The sequence below is a fragment of the Apteryx mantelli genome, chromosome 2 (genome assembly GCF_036417845.1).
Source record: "Apteryx mantelli isolate bAptMan1 chromosome 2, bAptMan1.hap1, whole genome shotgun sequence".
Classification (NCBI taxonomy): domain Eukaryota; kingdom Metazoa; phylum Chordata; class Aves; order Apterygiformes; family Apterygidae; genus Apteryx; species Apteryx mantelli.
The window spans coordinates 2,039,580-2,053,941 of record NC_089979.1 but is presented as its reverse complement, the minus strand read 5'-3'; the positions used below and the strand labels follow the sequence as shown (position 1 = coordinate 2,053,941).

The 14,362-nt window shown below is 50.0% G+C and overlaps 1 protein-coding gene across 3 annotated transcripts in view; it reads left to right on the top strand.

Annotated features, from left to right (window-relative positions):
* The window catches only part of RHPN1 (rhophilin Rho GTPase binding protein 1), a 39,762-nt gene extending 28,737 nt beyond the window's left edge, over positions 1-11,025 (top strand). For 2 of the 3 annotated variants that reach the window (XM_067290104.1, XM_013946721.2), the window contains exons 11-15: positions 3,357-3,551; positions 3,943-4,019; positions 5,626-5,772; positions 6,825-6,983; positions 7,742-11,025. In XM_067290104.1, the coding sequence (XP_067146205.1) occupies positions 3,357-3,551; positions 3,943-4,019; positions 5,626-5,772; positions 6,825-6,983; positions 7,742-7,936 (773 nt within the window). In that variant the 3' untranslated portion in view covers positions 7,937-11,025. The remainder of the gene's footprint in view (positions 1-3,356; positions 3,552-3,942; positions 4,020-5,625; positions 5,773-6,824; positions 6,984-7,741) is intronic. The other variant, XM_067290105.1, reaches the window with a different exon arrangement.
* Positions 11,026-14,362: the final 3,337 nt, after the last annotated feature.

Below are 14,362 nucleotides of genomic sequence, written 5' to 3'. Positions count from 1 at the left end.
AGGAACAGAGCAAACCTGCTGTAACCCAGGCACTCTGCTGTAGGAACTGTATCCACAAAGGTGCGTGCTGAAGAGCCTTTGAGGGGTCTCTCTACGTAAGGACACTTTTTGTCTGCCTGCCTTTGAAAAGATCCCCTCCTAGGAAGGCAGTGATCAGAAAGCATCATGGTTCCCTCTTTCCCTATAAGAGTGTTTAAATGCTCTGTCAGTCACAGGAGTATTCTGTCTAATTGAGTGTGTTGGATCTTACTTCCCTCATTTCCATCTCCTCTTGTTTTACACTGATACTTCAGACATGACACTAGCCATGAAAAATGCGAGCCTTCACTTTTTTCCCCCCTTGGATAATATATATGTAAGCAGTAAAAACTGCGCTGCGAGCAAGGAGGAAGGAGTGGAATAAAGCCATCAGCATTTGTCATTGCAGAGCTCCTTCTGATTATGACCAAATGCAGCACTTTCTTCCTTAGCCTGCAGACAGCGCCTGAGCATAACTCCCAAAATATTGAAGCTCCTTTAAATCACTGCTGTGAAGGCAGGTGCATTTTTTTTTTTTTGCGTACTTCCATTTCTTGATGATCTCTTAGTAAGTCTGTTCATTGGGTGGGTGTTTTTGTAACTGCTAGTTCTGCAGATTCCCCCTGGAACTGCAGAGCTGTGCTGAGCTCTTTCTGGCTCGCTCCTTGCCAACAGTAAAGATCCCGCAGTCTGAACACAGTTACCTATCTCGCTGGGCGGCTGTGACCCCCGTGTGATGGTCGGAGACAAAAGCAAGCTCCAAGCTATCTCCAAGAGTCTGTGACTCTGTTACCTGCTCCCTGAGAAAAATTTCCGGGTGTTTCCAAAGGGGATCTCACTTTAATGGTACAGTCCAGCTTCACTGTTACTGGGAAGGAGCGTTTCCACGGATGGGGGATGAGACAAGGACCCTCAGCCCTGCAGCCGTGAACATTTAGGGGATGACCAGTTCAATGGTCCACGATAAAAACCAACCCACAAAGCTTGTACTGACTTACCCTGAGCCGGGTAACATCCTACAACGCAGTGCAGAGAAATGTTTGGACCTGGAGCTCCTGGAAGGAGTTTGGCTTTGGCTTTCACCTGATTGACTTGACTACAAGAAGATACAATGAAGGCCGGGGGTGGCTTTTTTTAGCTATGTCCAAAGGATCGAGAGATGAGGGCTTCCTCCCATGCTGATTTTCAGCTTAAGGGAAAAGATGGGAGCGTTTGCTTATTCAGCTAAAGTTGAATTTTAACAGCCCTCCCCAAAGAGGCTAGAATAATAGAAAGCTCAGTTCTCTACTTCTAGGATGTCATCGTTTGCCTCCCACACAAACTGTCTCTTGGTGCTCTTTTCCCTAATTGTAGAAGTGTGAAATGAAACAGGCCATACCGGGAATGAGTTTGTCACGTAGCCAGCCCAGGCAGAGTCCTCCCGGCTGCTTTGCCTCCCTTTGCTGCTAGCTGGTGGGAGGCAGAGGACATTCATGCGCTCTTTTCCTCACCCAGGCACAGGAAGACGCCCTCAGCAACCCTTAAATGAGCCCCAAAAACAGAGTGTTATGATAAACTATCCTGACACCTTCAGCTCCTGTAATCTGGTTTCTTGATTGGCATGAGCTGAGCTTCCAGCTCTGCCTGCTCTCCTAGGAGAAAACAGGCTCTATTCATCATTTTCTTGTAAAAATTGAACATGCAGACACCAGTCTCAGCTCTGTTTTCAGTTTATAAGAAAGGAAGAAAGTTGCAGCACTAAAATGATCTCCCTGGAAGGATTTTTTTTTTTCCCCTTCTCTTGTTACATACTGCGATAACATTATTTATATCAGGCGTGTGACATACTCCACCACCTTCACTAAACTGAAACCAAAAGACTGCATAACGTCCTGGTCAAATCTTGTTTGATCACCTGGCTGAACAGGACCTGTCATTTGAAATGTGAATTTACAGTCTTAGAGGGAGACAGAGGCAGAGTCAGTGTCCCAGGTGGATGATGATTTAGAAAACAGCTAATGATCTGAGAGCTCTCAGGTGACCTGTCTCAACCTGTATCTCCTGTGATCTCTCGTTATCCATTTGTTCATCAGTAGAAATAGCAGGAATCAGTGATAGTCATTACCAAGCCACGTAAAACCAAGGCGTTCCAGTGTTTGTGCTTTCCTCCCCCTGCAAGTGGGGCTGGCTGTGGGTACTTTGATAAAATAAGATCTATGTATTTGACAAGAAAATAGGAGTGATTATTTTGGAGAATCTTTTCCTCTCGGTTTTATATCCAGCCTCAAACTATTTCCTTGATTGGAACTTGTAACACAGATATTCACCCCTATTTCTAAGGGAAGTAAAGGAGAGGTATTTAGGCAACTGATTTGTCTCCGCTTACTCTCTGGAGTAAATCCTGGCTATCTCCCTGGATTATGTTGCCACCATGTGTCTTGAAACTGGAACTGCTAGAGGCATGTGTGTTTTTATTATGTATCTATATATTTAGCTTTTTTTATAGTTTAGCATTGGCTATGGGCACCTTCGTTGCAGCCTCTGGCGAAACAGGGATGTTTGCATTGGTATTCATAGGTCACTTATTCAGAGGTCATCAGTATACCTCACTCCTGATCTCCAGATGCGTCTGGCTCAGTTTGGTGTTGCTTACATCTCTCCTGCCATTTTTAGCTACTGTGCTTTCGCCACGGTGAAAACAAATTGAAGGCACTTTGAGAGGAGAAAAGCAAGGATGGGCACCAAAGAGGGTAAAAAGCAGGACCTGCAGGGAAAGGTGAAGGAACTGGGTTTGCTTAGCCTAGAGAAGAGGGAGAAGAAGTGTCAAACTATCCCGAAGTTGAAAGGCAGTCACAGAGAGGACAGCATCTGATTGTCCTCTGTGCTCGCCAGGGACACGGGGAGATGGAGAGAAGTTAATTTGCGGAGGAGATATAGGTTAAACGTTAGGAGAAACTTTGCTTGCTGCAAGGGCAGTGAAGCGCTGTTTCCGCCTCCCTCGCTAGGTGATGGCAGCTCCTTCGCCGGCGGTTTTAGAGAACATCTGCCAGGTATTCTCAGCCCTGTCTCTGCTGCCGGGGAGCGAAGTAGGTCACCCCTCAAGGTCCCTTCCAGCCCTACATTCAGGCATTAAGCTGACGGCTGGGACCTACTCCATTTAACGCACGTTGAAAGCCTGGCAGGCTGCTAACGTGACTGGGCTGTCCCTGAATCACGTCGAGTGACACAGCAATTGAAACTCCTTTAATCCGTGGGCAGCCAAGCGAGCAAGACTGCCTGGCGTTGAAGAGGGAGCGACAGTAGAGCTGTGTGGATCTCCCGCTGGCACGGCCAGGCTGTGATTTCTGTGCTTTTTCCAGGCAAGGCTCATCTGAAGAAAGCCATCATGAAGCACGAGGAAGCCATGAGAATCCACAGCTTATGCAAGATCCTGCGGAAGATGGATATTCTCCAGGAGGTCCTTTCCTTTGCTCACAAACGCTCGCTGAGCAAATACTCGGAAATTGACCACGAAGAGGACTTCTTTGAAACCGGAGATGCCCCAGATATTCACCGTAAGTGGTTTTGGGGTGTATTCTGCATGGGGGAGAGTGCCTCAGGAAAGGGGTGCAATTTGCAAAGGTCGTACAAAGTGGGAAAATTGTGCAGGGTTTTATGGAATCTGCAGTTAATTTGTGATATGTAGCTGTGGGCAAAGAGCTGTGCATGTGCATGTGTAAAAGGAGCAGGGCTCCCTGTATTGAAACGGAGCGGTGCTAATAAGAGTGGGCTGGAGCTCCGGGTTTCGTGTTTGACAGCTCCCTGAGCAGGTCTGAGCTCTTCTGGGTTATGTTGTCCCTGCCTGGGAGTGTGTCGTGCTCACGGTGAGGTAGCAAAATAGCTACCGCTTATCTCATGCTGCAATTACGTGACCCTGGCGTGTGTGCTTTCTCTTTCTAATACTAGCCAAAACCCATCAGAAACCGGAGATAAAATCACCCAACTTCTCCCAGGTGAAGGTGACCGATCTCTTCCACAGACTGGTATGTACAGATATGGAGGGGGGTGTCAGTCTCTGGTCATGGGCAAGGTTAGGGATAAAAGTGCTTTGTGCCCCCATCACGCAGGGAACCTTTCCAGGCAGCATTTAGGAGCACCCGAAGGGGCGAGAAAGCCCACACAGCCTGCAAGGTTCTGTATCCTCTCCAAAATGCTGTCTGGGGAGCAAATGCTGCCTTCTTCTCTTATTATTTCATTAGTCATAGAAGCAGCAGCAGGTTAGTTAGCTGAGGAGCAGGGCTCTCATCCAGCTCCTCCGAGAAGGCAGCAGGCACACGCACAAAAGCATGTCCTTTCATCCTGCTGTAAGAAGCAGCAGGACCGTGAGTCATTCTTCCCTCCTGGTGCAGGCACTTCCCTCAAAGGCTTCCTTCCAGCAGGAGATGAGCCACCTCCTCACAGGAAGGAGCTTTTGCAGGAGAAGGAGCAAGGGAGTCCGTATCTGTGCATGATCTAAATGGAACAAGACCTATTCAGTCCCTGAAAATCAGCATGGGCTTTGATGTGAAGCTTCTTGGATGTAAGGTGGAGCTGGCACAAGCATTTTGGGTGGGCTTTACCCGATAAAAACTGAAGAGACTGTTTAGTGGAGGCTTTTAGGGGGCAGAGCAGGTTGCAGCTGGTGTTACCCTCTGGGAAAGTACCGCTCCATCTTAGCTGCATGACCTGGGCCAGCCGTTCTCGGACCGGCAAGGCAGGAGATGTGAGAACCAAAAGGAAAATCCCACCTGACCTTTATCTCTGCCCTCTTTGGGCTTATCAGGTGCCTGGGAGCAGGACTTAGCTTAGCAGCTGCCCTGGACACTGTTGGGGGGTCTGCCTCTGCTGTCCCCCTTCCTCAGCACAGTATCCCCACCGCTGTGTGCAGATGTCCCAAGTGATGTGTAGCACCCTGGGAAGAGGTTGGTCTAGCAGGACATAACCAGCATCGCTATTTTTGAACAACCTGAGTGGAGGGCAGGCAGCCAGACCCTGCTCCTGTGAAGGAGTTTTGCAGGGGTCTAATCCTGAAGAGGTGATCTATCCTGCTGCAGTCCACCCCTGGCTGGCTGCCTCCCCCAGAGCCAGGCTGCAGTGAAAACCTCAACCCCCGTCCCTCCTTTGATGATGGGTTTTATTTCCTTAAAGGGGGGGAATTAATGAGCCAGCTTTATATGCTGGAGCTTTGAGTTGTTTGGTCCAGGACTGTAATATTTAAACTGAGCCCACTTCCCTGATCTTGATGGTGAGACCTCTTTCTCCTTCCTTGTAGTGTGGGAGGATGTCCTGATCTACGTTGGCCCTGCTCTGAGCAGAGGGTTGGACCAGAGACCTCCGGAGACCCTTTCCAACCCACATAAGTCTGTGTTGCTTCATGCACAGCCAGTCTAACAAGTGCTTTTAACTCCTCTAGCCTTACAGTGCATAAATCTGCTGCTTTTTTGACATGCAGGCAGGCTGAAACACCGGGCAGTCAACAAAATACAAAAGATAGGATTTTTTGCTCTCCCTCCTCACCGTCAGCCGGTGTTTTGTAGAGTTGCAGCACAGGGTCCCCAGAGAGTTGCTCTTGCACTGAAAGGTGTTTTCACTGTTTCTGCTTTGCCCTAGGGGCCCCTCTCAGTTTTCTCAGCCAAAAACAAGTGGTACCCTGTGCGAAGAGTCCACCTGGTGAGAGGTGAAAACGGCTTTGGATTCACGCTGCGAGGAGACTCTCCCGTCCTCATTGCTGGTGTCATCCCCGGGGGCTGTGCTGCTGTGAGTAGCCCATGCGCTTGCTGCCCATGGCTTTCCCCCTGCCAGGGATGCTGGAGGTGGGGTTGCCTGGGGTTGCCTTGAGGGCTGCCTGGCAGTTTTAGCGCTTAACATTAAGCTGTATAACTTGGCAACGACACCGGTCTGTTTAGGTGGAGACTTAACCCTGCCGGATCTCTGCCTGAGCCTTGCAGATGGGCTCTTCCAAAAGAGTTGAGCTGTGGTTTTGAGGAGATAACTAAGGAAAAATACGGAGGTTAGCTCAGTTTCTAACTGCTGGGAGCCTCTTTTCTTTGGCAAGCACCCAGCTCCCCTGTCCCCCGTTTTGGGAAATGAGAGTGGATGGAACAAGATGGCAAGTCTGATACAGAGATCATCTCTGAAAATTCTGGAGTGGGCTTTGACTCCAGATAAAGATACTGAAATGTGGGTGTCCAGGTGTGTACAAGTTTCTAAACCTCCCTTACAGCTGGCCCTGCGTGTCCTGACTGCCATGCTGAGTCTCTCCAAGCTCTACTAATGGTATCAGCTACGTCTCCAGGGCCTATATCAGGAGCTCAGTGCATGTGGAGGAACTGAAATGCGTGCATCTAGATTTGCAGTGGAAATCCACCCTGGAGTCTTTCCACCGAGCTGGACTGGCCCCACAGCCCCAGGCTGGCGCGTGCTTTGGTTTAAGCTTGTAAAGCGCCTTGTTGAAGCCTAACATGCAAAGCATGCGCGTAGGACCTTGCTAGGCCTGCTCTGTTTTCCTGAGGGTCAAGGCTTGCAGGTAGTGATTTTTCCGGAGACATGTCATGTTTTTTCCTCTGGCAGTAGGCGGGTCGGAGTTGGATGTGCGTTTTGTAAGGCTGCTCTTGTCGTGGTGCTGTGCCTTCGTTGCATGTTGGATGTCAAGCACAGCCATTGCTGGCAGCTACAAAACAGATCCATGGTCTATAGAGCATCCCCCCTTCACAAGCATACTGCAAAACAAATGTAAAATCTCTAGGATGAAAAACCAAGCAGTCTCACGCTGCAGCTCAAACGTGTGCACCTTCTCCATTCCCTTGCAGGAAGCTGGGCTGAAGGAAGGGGACTACATCATCTCAGTGAACGGCAAGGATTGCAGGTGGTCCAAGCACGCCGAAGTGGTGCAGCTGCTGAAGAGCACTGGGGCAGAGGGAGTGGAGATCGGTGTGATAACGCTGCAGGGCTCAGAGGGGCAGAAAGCCGTAAGTCATGAGGGCGTTCTGCAAGCAAAGCTTGGCGAAATCCTTAGGTAGGAAACTGCAGCTTTGGGGAGAAATTTGCTGCAGTCTGCTTAAAACGAGGCTCTGCTTTGTCTCCTGCATGGCAGGTTTGTTTACAGCTGGCCTGGCAAATATAAAGCACCGGTAGCTGCTTCCGGAGGAGGAGGACCATCTATCTTCGCTCTTAGCCTCAGAATAGTCACCGAAGCAAGCTGACCTAGCAGCTGCTTTTTGGAGGACAGGGGTTCCCTACTGGTCTGTAAAGGGTGGAGGTGGCAGGGCAATGAGGAGTAGTAGCTTCCTTTTGCTGCATAAGCTTCCTTTTCCTTTTCCTACCAGTGCAGCAGAGAGGCTTTAAATGAGACCTGTTCTGCCTGAGATGGAGGCTCCTCAGGCTATGTGCCCGTGGCTTGTACTAGCGTGTGTCAGGGAGCTAAAGCATCACAACACCAGAGGTGATGGCTGTGGATTGCACTTGATAGCTGAAGCCGAACATTTTGAGTTCTCGTCCTCGCCCTGGCTTGGTACCACTCTGATTTCGGCTGCGTCTTTAGGCTCCCAGACCCCAGCATTTTGCTCTCTGGCCACGTGAGGAATTCCTGTTATACAGGAAAATATTCAAATGCAAGGAACCAGCAGAAATGCTATAGAAAGGAACCGCTTGAGCGGCTGAGACCATTCATGTGGGTTCCGTCTTTGCCGTCAGACCTCACGCTGGTCTCTGTTCCCTCTACTGACAGGCAGACAAGAAGGCAGCGGTCATGTCTTCGGGAGGTGGGCTGCTGAAGAACAACAAGGAGAACAGCCGGAAAAGTCTAATGAACAGCAAGAGCGCCAGCACACTGCTGGTCTGGAATAAGAAGAGCAAACGGAGCAAGAACAGCACTTACAGCGTCCCCTTCACCGCGGTGGGAGACAACGAGGCCATGTACTGAGACAGCCACCTGTCTAGGTCATGTTCTTCAAACTCTGGGCCTGGCTGACACTGAATCCTAGCAATGGCAGACCCTCAGTAGCACAGGCAGTCTGTTTGGGGTGCACTGGTGTCATTGCAGCAAGATGCTCCTCTCGTTCGGAGGAGGCCTGGCTTCCAATGCTGGACCCGTCTGGGGACATGCCGCTGGTTGGATTCTCCTCAGAGAGAAGAGTGACACACAGCCCCTGTCACTACTGAACATTGGACTCCTCCATCTCCCAGCTCCTGCATAAGTGGTCCTCAGCTAAACAGTACTGGGAAACTCTGATTTATTATTTTTTTTTCTCTTAAGGGGACGAGGGACCTGTACTTTGGTATAAAGCAGGGACTGGTTTGTGTCTTCTGCTTAGTGCAAGGAGCAGCCAAACCAAGCCCAGCCATTAAAGCAAAAGCTGTAACCTTCTTTAGTGTCTCTTAGGCTTTATCTGCAATGTAGAAGACAACACCATTGATGCTGCTCACCAGGAGCTGCTGGTGTAGGCAAGTCATGCAGCAACTCCAGCCCAGCATCTCTGTCAGACTGAGAGGGAGGTGTTTGGATCTACTGTGAGCAAGCCACTGGGTGGTGTGAGGGTTTTCAACCCCCGGGGCAGCCGTGCAGCCCAGCAGGCTTGGACAGGCTGGCCTGGGGAGTCTGCAGGTTGCAGGGCTTCTCCGTGAACGCTTTGCAGCTCTTTGGGGGAGAAATTGAACCTTGCTGTTTTAAAAGCGTCCAACCCGTGAATACTGAGGTTGTGGAGAAAAGCATTCGGGTCAAGAAATGCTCATGGGAGTCGGAACTGAGTAAATTTAAGCCAGCTGACTTATGAGCCGGTCTCCCAGCACAGTCTCAATTCATGTGCATGCATCTCACTGTAACTAAGAGACTTCTGTCCCGCTAAGCCTGCAGGGCTGGCTGTTACGTAGAGCAGAGTAGGTGGATCGAGATGGCAAATTTGCCCCCATGTGAATGTGAAGGGAGGGCGGTTCCTACTGTCCTAGGTGATTTTTCTAAGGAGCAGAACAGCTGTGTGTGTATTCACTCTTTCTAGTTTATATTGACATGACAATCTCCATGTGATTGCAGAGTGAAGGGAGATGTACCTAACACCCCAGTACCGGAAAGCTTTAGGGTTTTCAGTATTGCAAGCCCTGAACCAATGGATTAACAAAACCTCCTGCTGGCCAAGCTATCCGACCAGAGCTTGCAGCCTGCACTCAGATTATGTTCGATTCCCATTTATTGGGAGAGGAATAAACGTGGGGATAGCTCAGGTACCGATGACATGCGGTGATGGTATCGTGGAGTTCAGTGCAGACACCCGAAGCCCTGGAGGGCCTGAGCGCTTAACCAGGCAGTTAGGCAGCAAGGCGGGTTAGCAGTGTCCCAGCTGACTGGGTTAAAGCTCGGATGGGGTTGGCCACATCCCCACCAGCAGAGCTGGCAGCATGTCAGACCTCTGTCACTGCAAGTCATCAGCAGGGAGGCAGATTTTGGTCTGCGTATTCCTCTGAGTTCACAAGAAGCATGCGGTTGGGTCACAGTTTAGCAAAGCTGGTAAGCTAGAGCTGATATAAACTTGAGCATATGCTCACGCTGTGCTGAACTGGGGCTTGTGCATATTTTTTTTTAATGGGCACACAGGTTTGCCCAGCAAATACAGCCTGACTGCGTAGCCTGCTTCTCTGGAGGAAAAGGGAAAGACTTACTATGTACTTGTTGTCTTGCTTTTTTAATCAGTAGAGGTGGATTGCCCTAAATATGTGAGTAGATTAATAGCTAAGAGCCTTGTTTCTTTCTTGGTATGAGATTAAAATTCCAGGAAGATAGCTCCTCCAGATTATTAAACTACTAAATTTGTGCTAGTATTGGATCTTGCACACGTTGCTAATACCCTAACATTGTGCTGTCAGCATTCATAACAGAGCTGGGCTGATGGATGCATGCATCTTGGTAATTGTACTGGAAATGCTGGAAGACTCAGAATATACACTAGATATATTGGCAAAATTTTCTCAATTCCGTTTCTGCGTTGTGCACTATTTTTCTGAAGGCTAAGGAGCTGTCTAATCTTGAGTGCTTGGATGATCTTGGTAGGTATAAAATACCCTTCAGAGATTCAATTGTATTTTTGTACTTTTTAAGTTGTGACAAATTTGTAACCATAGTTTAAAGAAATTAACTGAACACACAGGTCCCTTGAGGCTGGCAGTGGGATATCTTCACGTTAGCTTCCCTTTGGATTGTACCTTGATTTGTTCTAGGTAGCTCAGTGCTGATGTGCCAACCTTTTGGTCCTGTTTTGATTTATGGAAAATGAAAGGAAGATTTCTAGTTCTAGAAGGTATTATATCCAAAGCACATTAGTTACTGACAGATCTCTGTTCATGCAGCATATCCTGCCCTGCCTCTCATAGTTTCAGCAAGCTCTGCAGATGGACCGAGATTTGCACTCTTTGCTCTTGTCTTCGTGTATGGTTGTAAGATCTGGGGTGCCCTGTGTTTTGGTGATGAACCCCCAGGCTCCTGGGCATGAGCTGACCCTCCCCTGGCTGAAGGAAGGGATTTTCCCCCATGGAGGAGCCCTTCATAATTGTCATTTTCTGCAGCTTCCTCTGCAGTGACTGAGAGCTAGACGTTGTCAGACAGGATTACAGGTCTGGCTTTGAGCATGAGGCCATCTGGTACCATCAGATTTTCTGTGTAATCTTGCCGGCTGTTTGGCACTGGAGTGGTAAGAAATGATGTAGGTTTACCTATAAAGCAGGCTTGCCATTAACGTATCTTGGTAGAAACTCTGGAGGTCCTAGGTGTGTTGTGTGTGCTGCCAAAACACAGCTCTTTGAGCCAGAGATTCGTTTATTTAAAAGAAAAGTGCACGAGAGCAAGCAATGTGCCTGTGCATTGCATTTCCACCCGTATCACCAAATTCCTACATTTGCGTTGTCAGAGGGGTTGTGCTTTATGCGAATTGGATATTTTCCTAACACCAGTGGTTTGTTTGTTTTTTTTTAACTTGTATGTGGAATTTCACCATTTATGGATTAAAAAGCACTGATTTGAAAACACTTTGTAGTGTATCTCTCTGTTGCTAACTGTAGGAGAACAGGGTGCACCAGCCATGGTGTGGGACCAAGCCCCAGGCTGGGCTTGCAAATGGGTCAGTTTTACATAGATCCAGAGCTGTCAAGGTTGAGAGAGATGATTTGAATCTAGTATGGTCTGCTCTGAACAAGCCGAAGATCAAAGGCAAACTGAGCTCCTAAACATCCAGATCAGCAGATGAGTTTTGTTAGTCCTACAGCCCTCAGGGAGCTGTCGTCTCTATCTCTGTAATGGGAGCTAGTGGCTAGGTCGCACTAAATGTTTTATGGAATTAATGCAGGAGGTGGGGAGCAGGGCTCGGACTGGATATCTGAGGGCTGGAGCTGGGGACATTTCTCCTGGAAAAAGAAAACCATTCAGGAAAGTGTTTTGATCATGCTTCCACTGTGTTGTCAGAAGAGCTCTTTGGTGGCACCTAAGGCATCACTCACGCTGGAGGAGCCGATTTGCCTCTCTGGTAAGCTGGTAAACAGCAAACCCCTGGTTTGGGATCCCCAACGCACCCCAGTTTCCCTCAGGTGTCTGTGTTTTGCTGGACCGCACCTCCCTGCCATCCCAGGAGGGCAGCTCAACCTCTCTGGAGGGGAGCTGTAGGGCTGGACCCCTGGGTCCCGGCAGCCAGACGAGTCCCTCGCTTAGTGAACATGCCCCCCAGTGCACCCTACGTGAGGTAAAAGGACAGAATAACTGCTCTTTTGGGAGTCACAGGTGGATGGGAGTGAACTAAGGTCAGAGCTTTAAATATTGGATTAATGTGTAAAAGGGTGGTGGGCAGCCTCTTCCGGTATTGTGAATCTAACCACAAAAGCTAGTCAGGCTTTGGTCAAATTTGCAGTTCCTTCAGGGTCAAGCAAACTTTTTTAGCAATTTCTTCTCCCACAGCCGCACCTTCTGTGCCCAGTACCAACCCCGAAACCTTGCCGGCTTCTTAAACCTTGAAATACTCTCAGATTTTTAGAGCCACCCACAGTAATCTGCTGCAGTAGATCCCTTTCCCACCTACGTTCAGTGGATGTGGGAAACGCATGACTCCAAAGCCAGGGTTGCCTCCCCCTCTGATGACAGAGGAAGGGATGAGACGTGCTCCATCAGCAAGGGCCTGGTGCTTCCTCTTCCCCACTGTGAGGAGAAGGGCTAAAAGGCCGATGAGGCTCCAGATGCCAATTCATGCCCTCTCACAAGGAGCCTGCTCAAGGCAAAATACCGCAGTCCCTCCTTTACCAAGGTAGACTTGCTAGCCCAGCCAGCCTGATGGGTCTTGAGCAGGCATGGGTGTCCACACCAGTGTGTGCTTGCTTTGGTCCTGTCCATGCAACTGCAAACTGTCCCCCTGGCTCCTCGGGGGAGACTTGTCCCCTTCCACAGAAACGAGGTTTAGATACTCCAGCCTCTCTCTCTCCAAAGGGGCCGTAGGAGCTCTTGGAGTACGTTGACTCACTTGGAGCTAACCAAGCTGTGGCATTCCCTGTTTGCAGGGCACCTTGGCATACCGGGAGCTTCTCCTTGCCTTCCTTTTCCTAGCCCAGCGCAGACCATTCAAAGGAGCAGCAAACTAGTTTCCATCTAGGGAGCTGGGTCACTCCATGCTCATCATCTCCATCTGGACAAGGAGTTGGAGGGTGTCCTGTAGGAGCCAGGGGAAGGCAGCATGGGCAGAGAGAGAGGAAGAGCCATTGCAAAATGCTTTTACAGTAATGGTGAACTTGAGGTCTCTCCAACCTCTGTCCCCAGGAAGAGGGGCTCTGAGTGGACTTAAAAGCCGAGGCTGCAAGGCAATATGCTCTTCTCTTGCGGCACCCAGGAGGGAGCCATGTGGATGCAAGAGCCAGGTGAATCCCCTGGTGCTACCGCCTCCTACGAGGTCCTGCACAGGCTGGCCTGGAGCGAGTTTGACATGTCCTAGTGCAACACTTCTCCATCTGGGCATCCCATCTCCAACATGAGGATGTGAGCCCTGCCTAATGTGGCTCCTGGGAACAGCTTATGACCAGAGAGGTGCAAAGAGGGCTCTTCATTGGTAGTACCAGAGGGTACATCCCTCAGAGTGAGTCAAGCCAAAGGAAGAGCACAGGAGTTTTTTCTTCTACCTTGTAACTGCCCGATTTCCAGTGTCCTTGAGACAGAAAATGGTGGCCACCGTCTTGAAAACCACATCAGGGAGAACCCATCAAACCCCACAGGGGTTCAGTTCTCAGATTTTCCTAGCTTTGAAATGGGATTTTCCTCCTTTAAGAGCCTCATGCTTGATAATAGCCTCCCTGCCAATAGATACACCCTCTCCGCTGAGTACACAAGGGCTGGCTCAATAGAAGAGGGCAAGGACCTGACATGTGTCATGGGCGCATCTCCGTGCGGTGACGGGGGCTGCTCCGCTGCGCTGTGCCACGGCAGCGCTCCCGTCCCCTCGCTTCACGGCTCATTGACTCCATAAGCCATAACGGCTCTGCTGGAGCCGTCCTCCGCCAGCGAATTAATGTGCCTGCTGCCACATGTACAGGCACTTCAGCAGGACCAGTCTTGATCTGCCCTGGCTGGAGAAAGCTAACAGGGGTAGGAGTGGCAACGGCGAGCGAAGCAGGACAGTGTTGTGAAGGGTGTCCTTTCAGCTGTGTTGAGCGGGCAGGGCTGCCCTGCTCAGTGTAAAGCGCTAGGTGAAGAGGGCGAGGGTGTCCAGGACCTGGGAAGCAGGACCTGGGATGCTCCGAGGCAGAGCTAGGGAGCAAGCTGGTGGTGAGTGTTTCAGTGCAATGCTTTCAAAGTTCGGGACTTGGAAATGGGGCTTTTTCCCCTACTTAAAACTGGAGCTGAAGTAGGAGGGGAAGCAGGGTAGCAGGAGGAGAGGTTTGACAGCTGGGAACAGAGGTGCCTCTTCTCTGTCCATCACTGATCTGCTTTGGGAGCTTGGCTGCAACGCTATGTGCAAACTGATCCAGGCTGTGAACAGGTCGATGGGGTCTGCTCAGGGAGAGATTGGGGCAGAGTGGGCTTCCTCCCGCCTGAGTGAAGCTGTGCCCGCTTGGTCCCTCCTCCTCTGCTCCTGTGCAAGGTTTCATCCTTCTTTGGCTACGCTGGTGGTCGTCTCTGTACTTTAGTCCATGCAACTGAAGAGCATTGGGGGTAACGTGTGACTATTCCTCCTCTCTGCATGCGCGTCCCCATCTTGCCCTGGACCATCAGCCATCTCCTTCCCGCTCAGGCATGAAATGCCTCCCCTTGCCCTCTTTCTGCACGAGAGGGGGGGAAAAACATGCGGCACTGCCCGTCATCTCCTGCTGCTCTGTTGCATTTTATCCTCTGCCG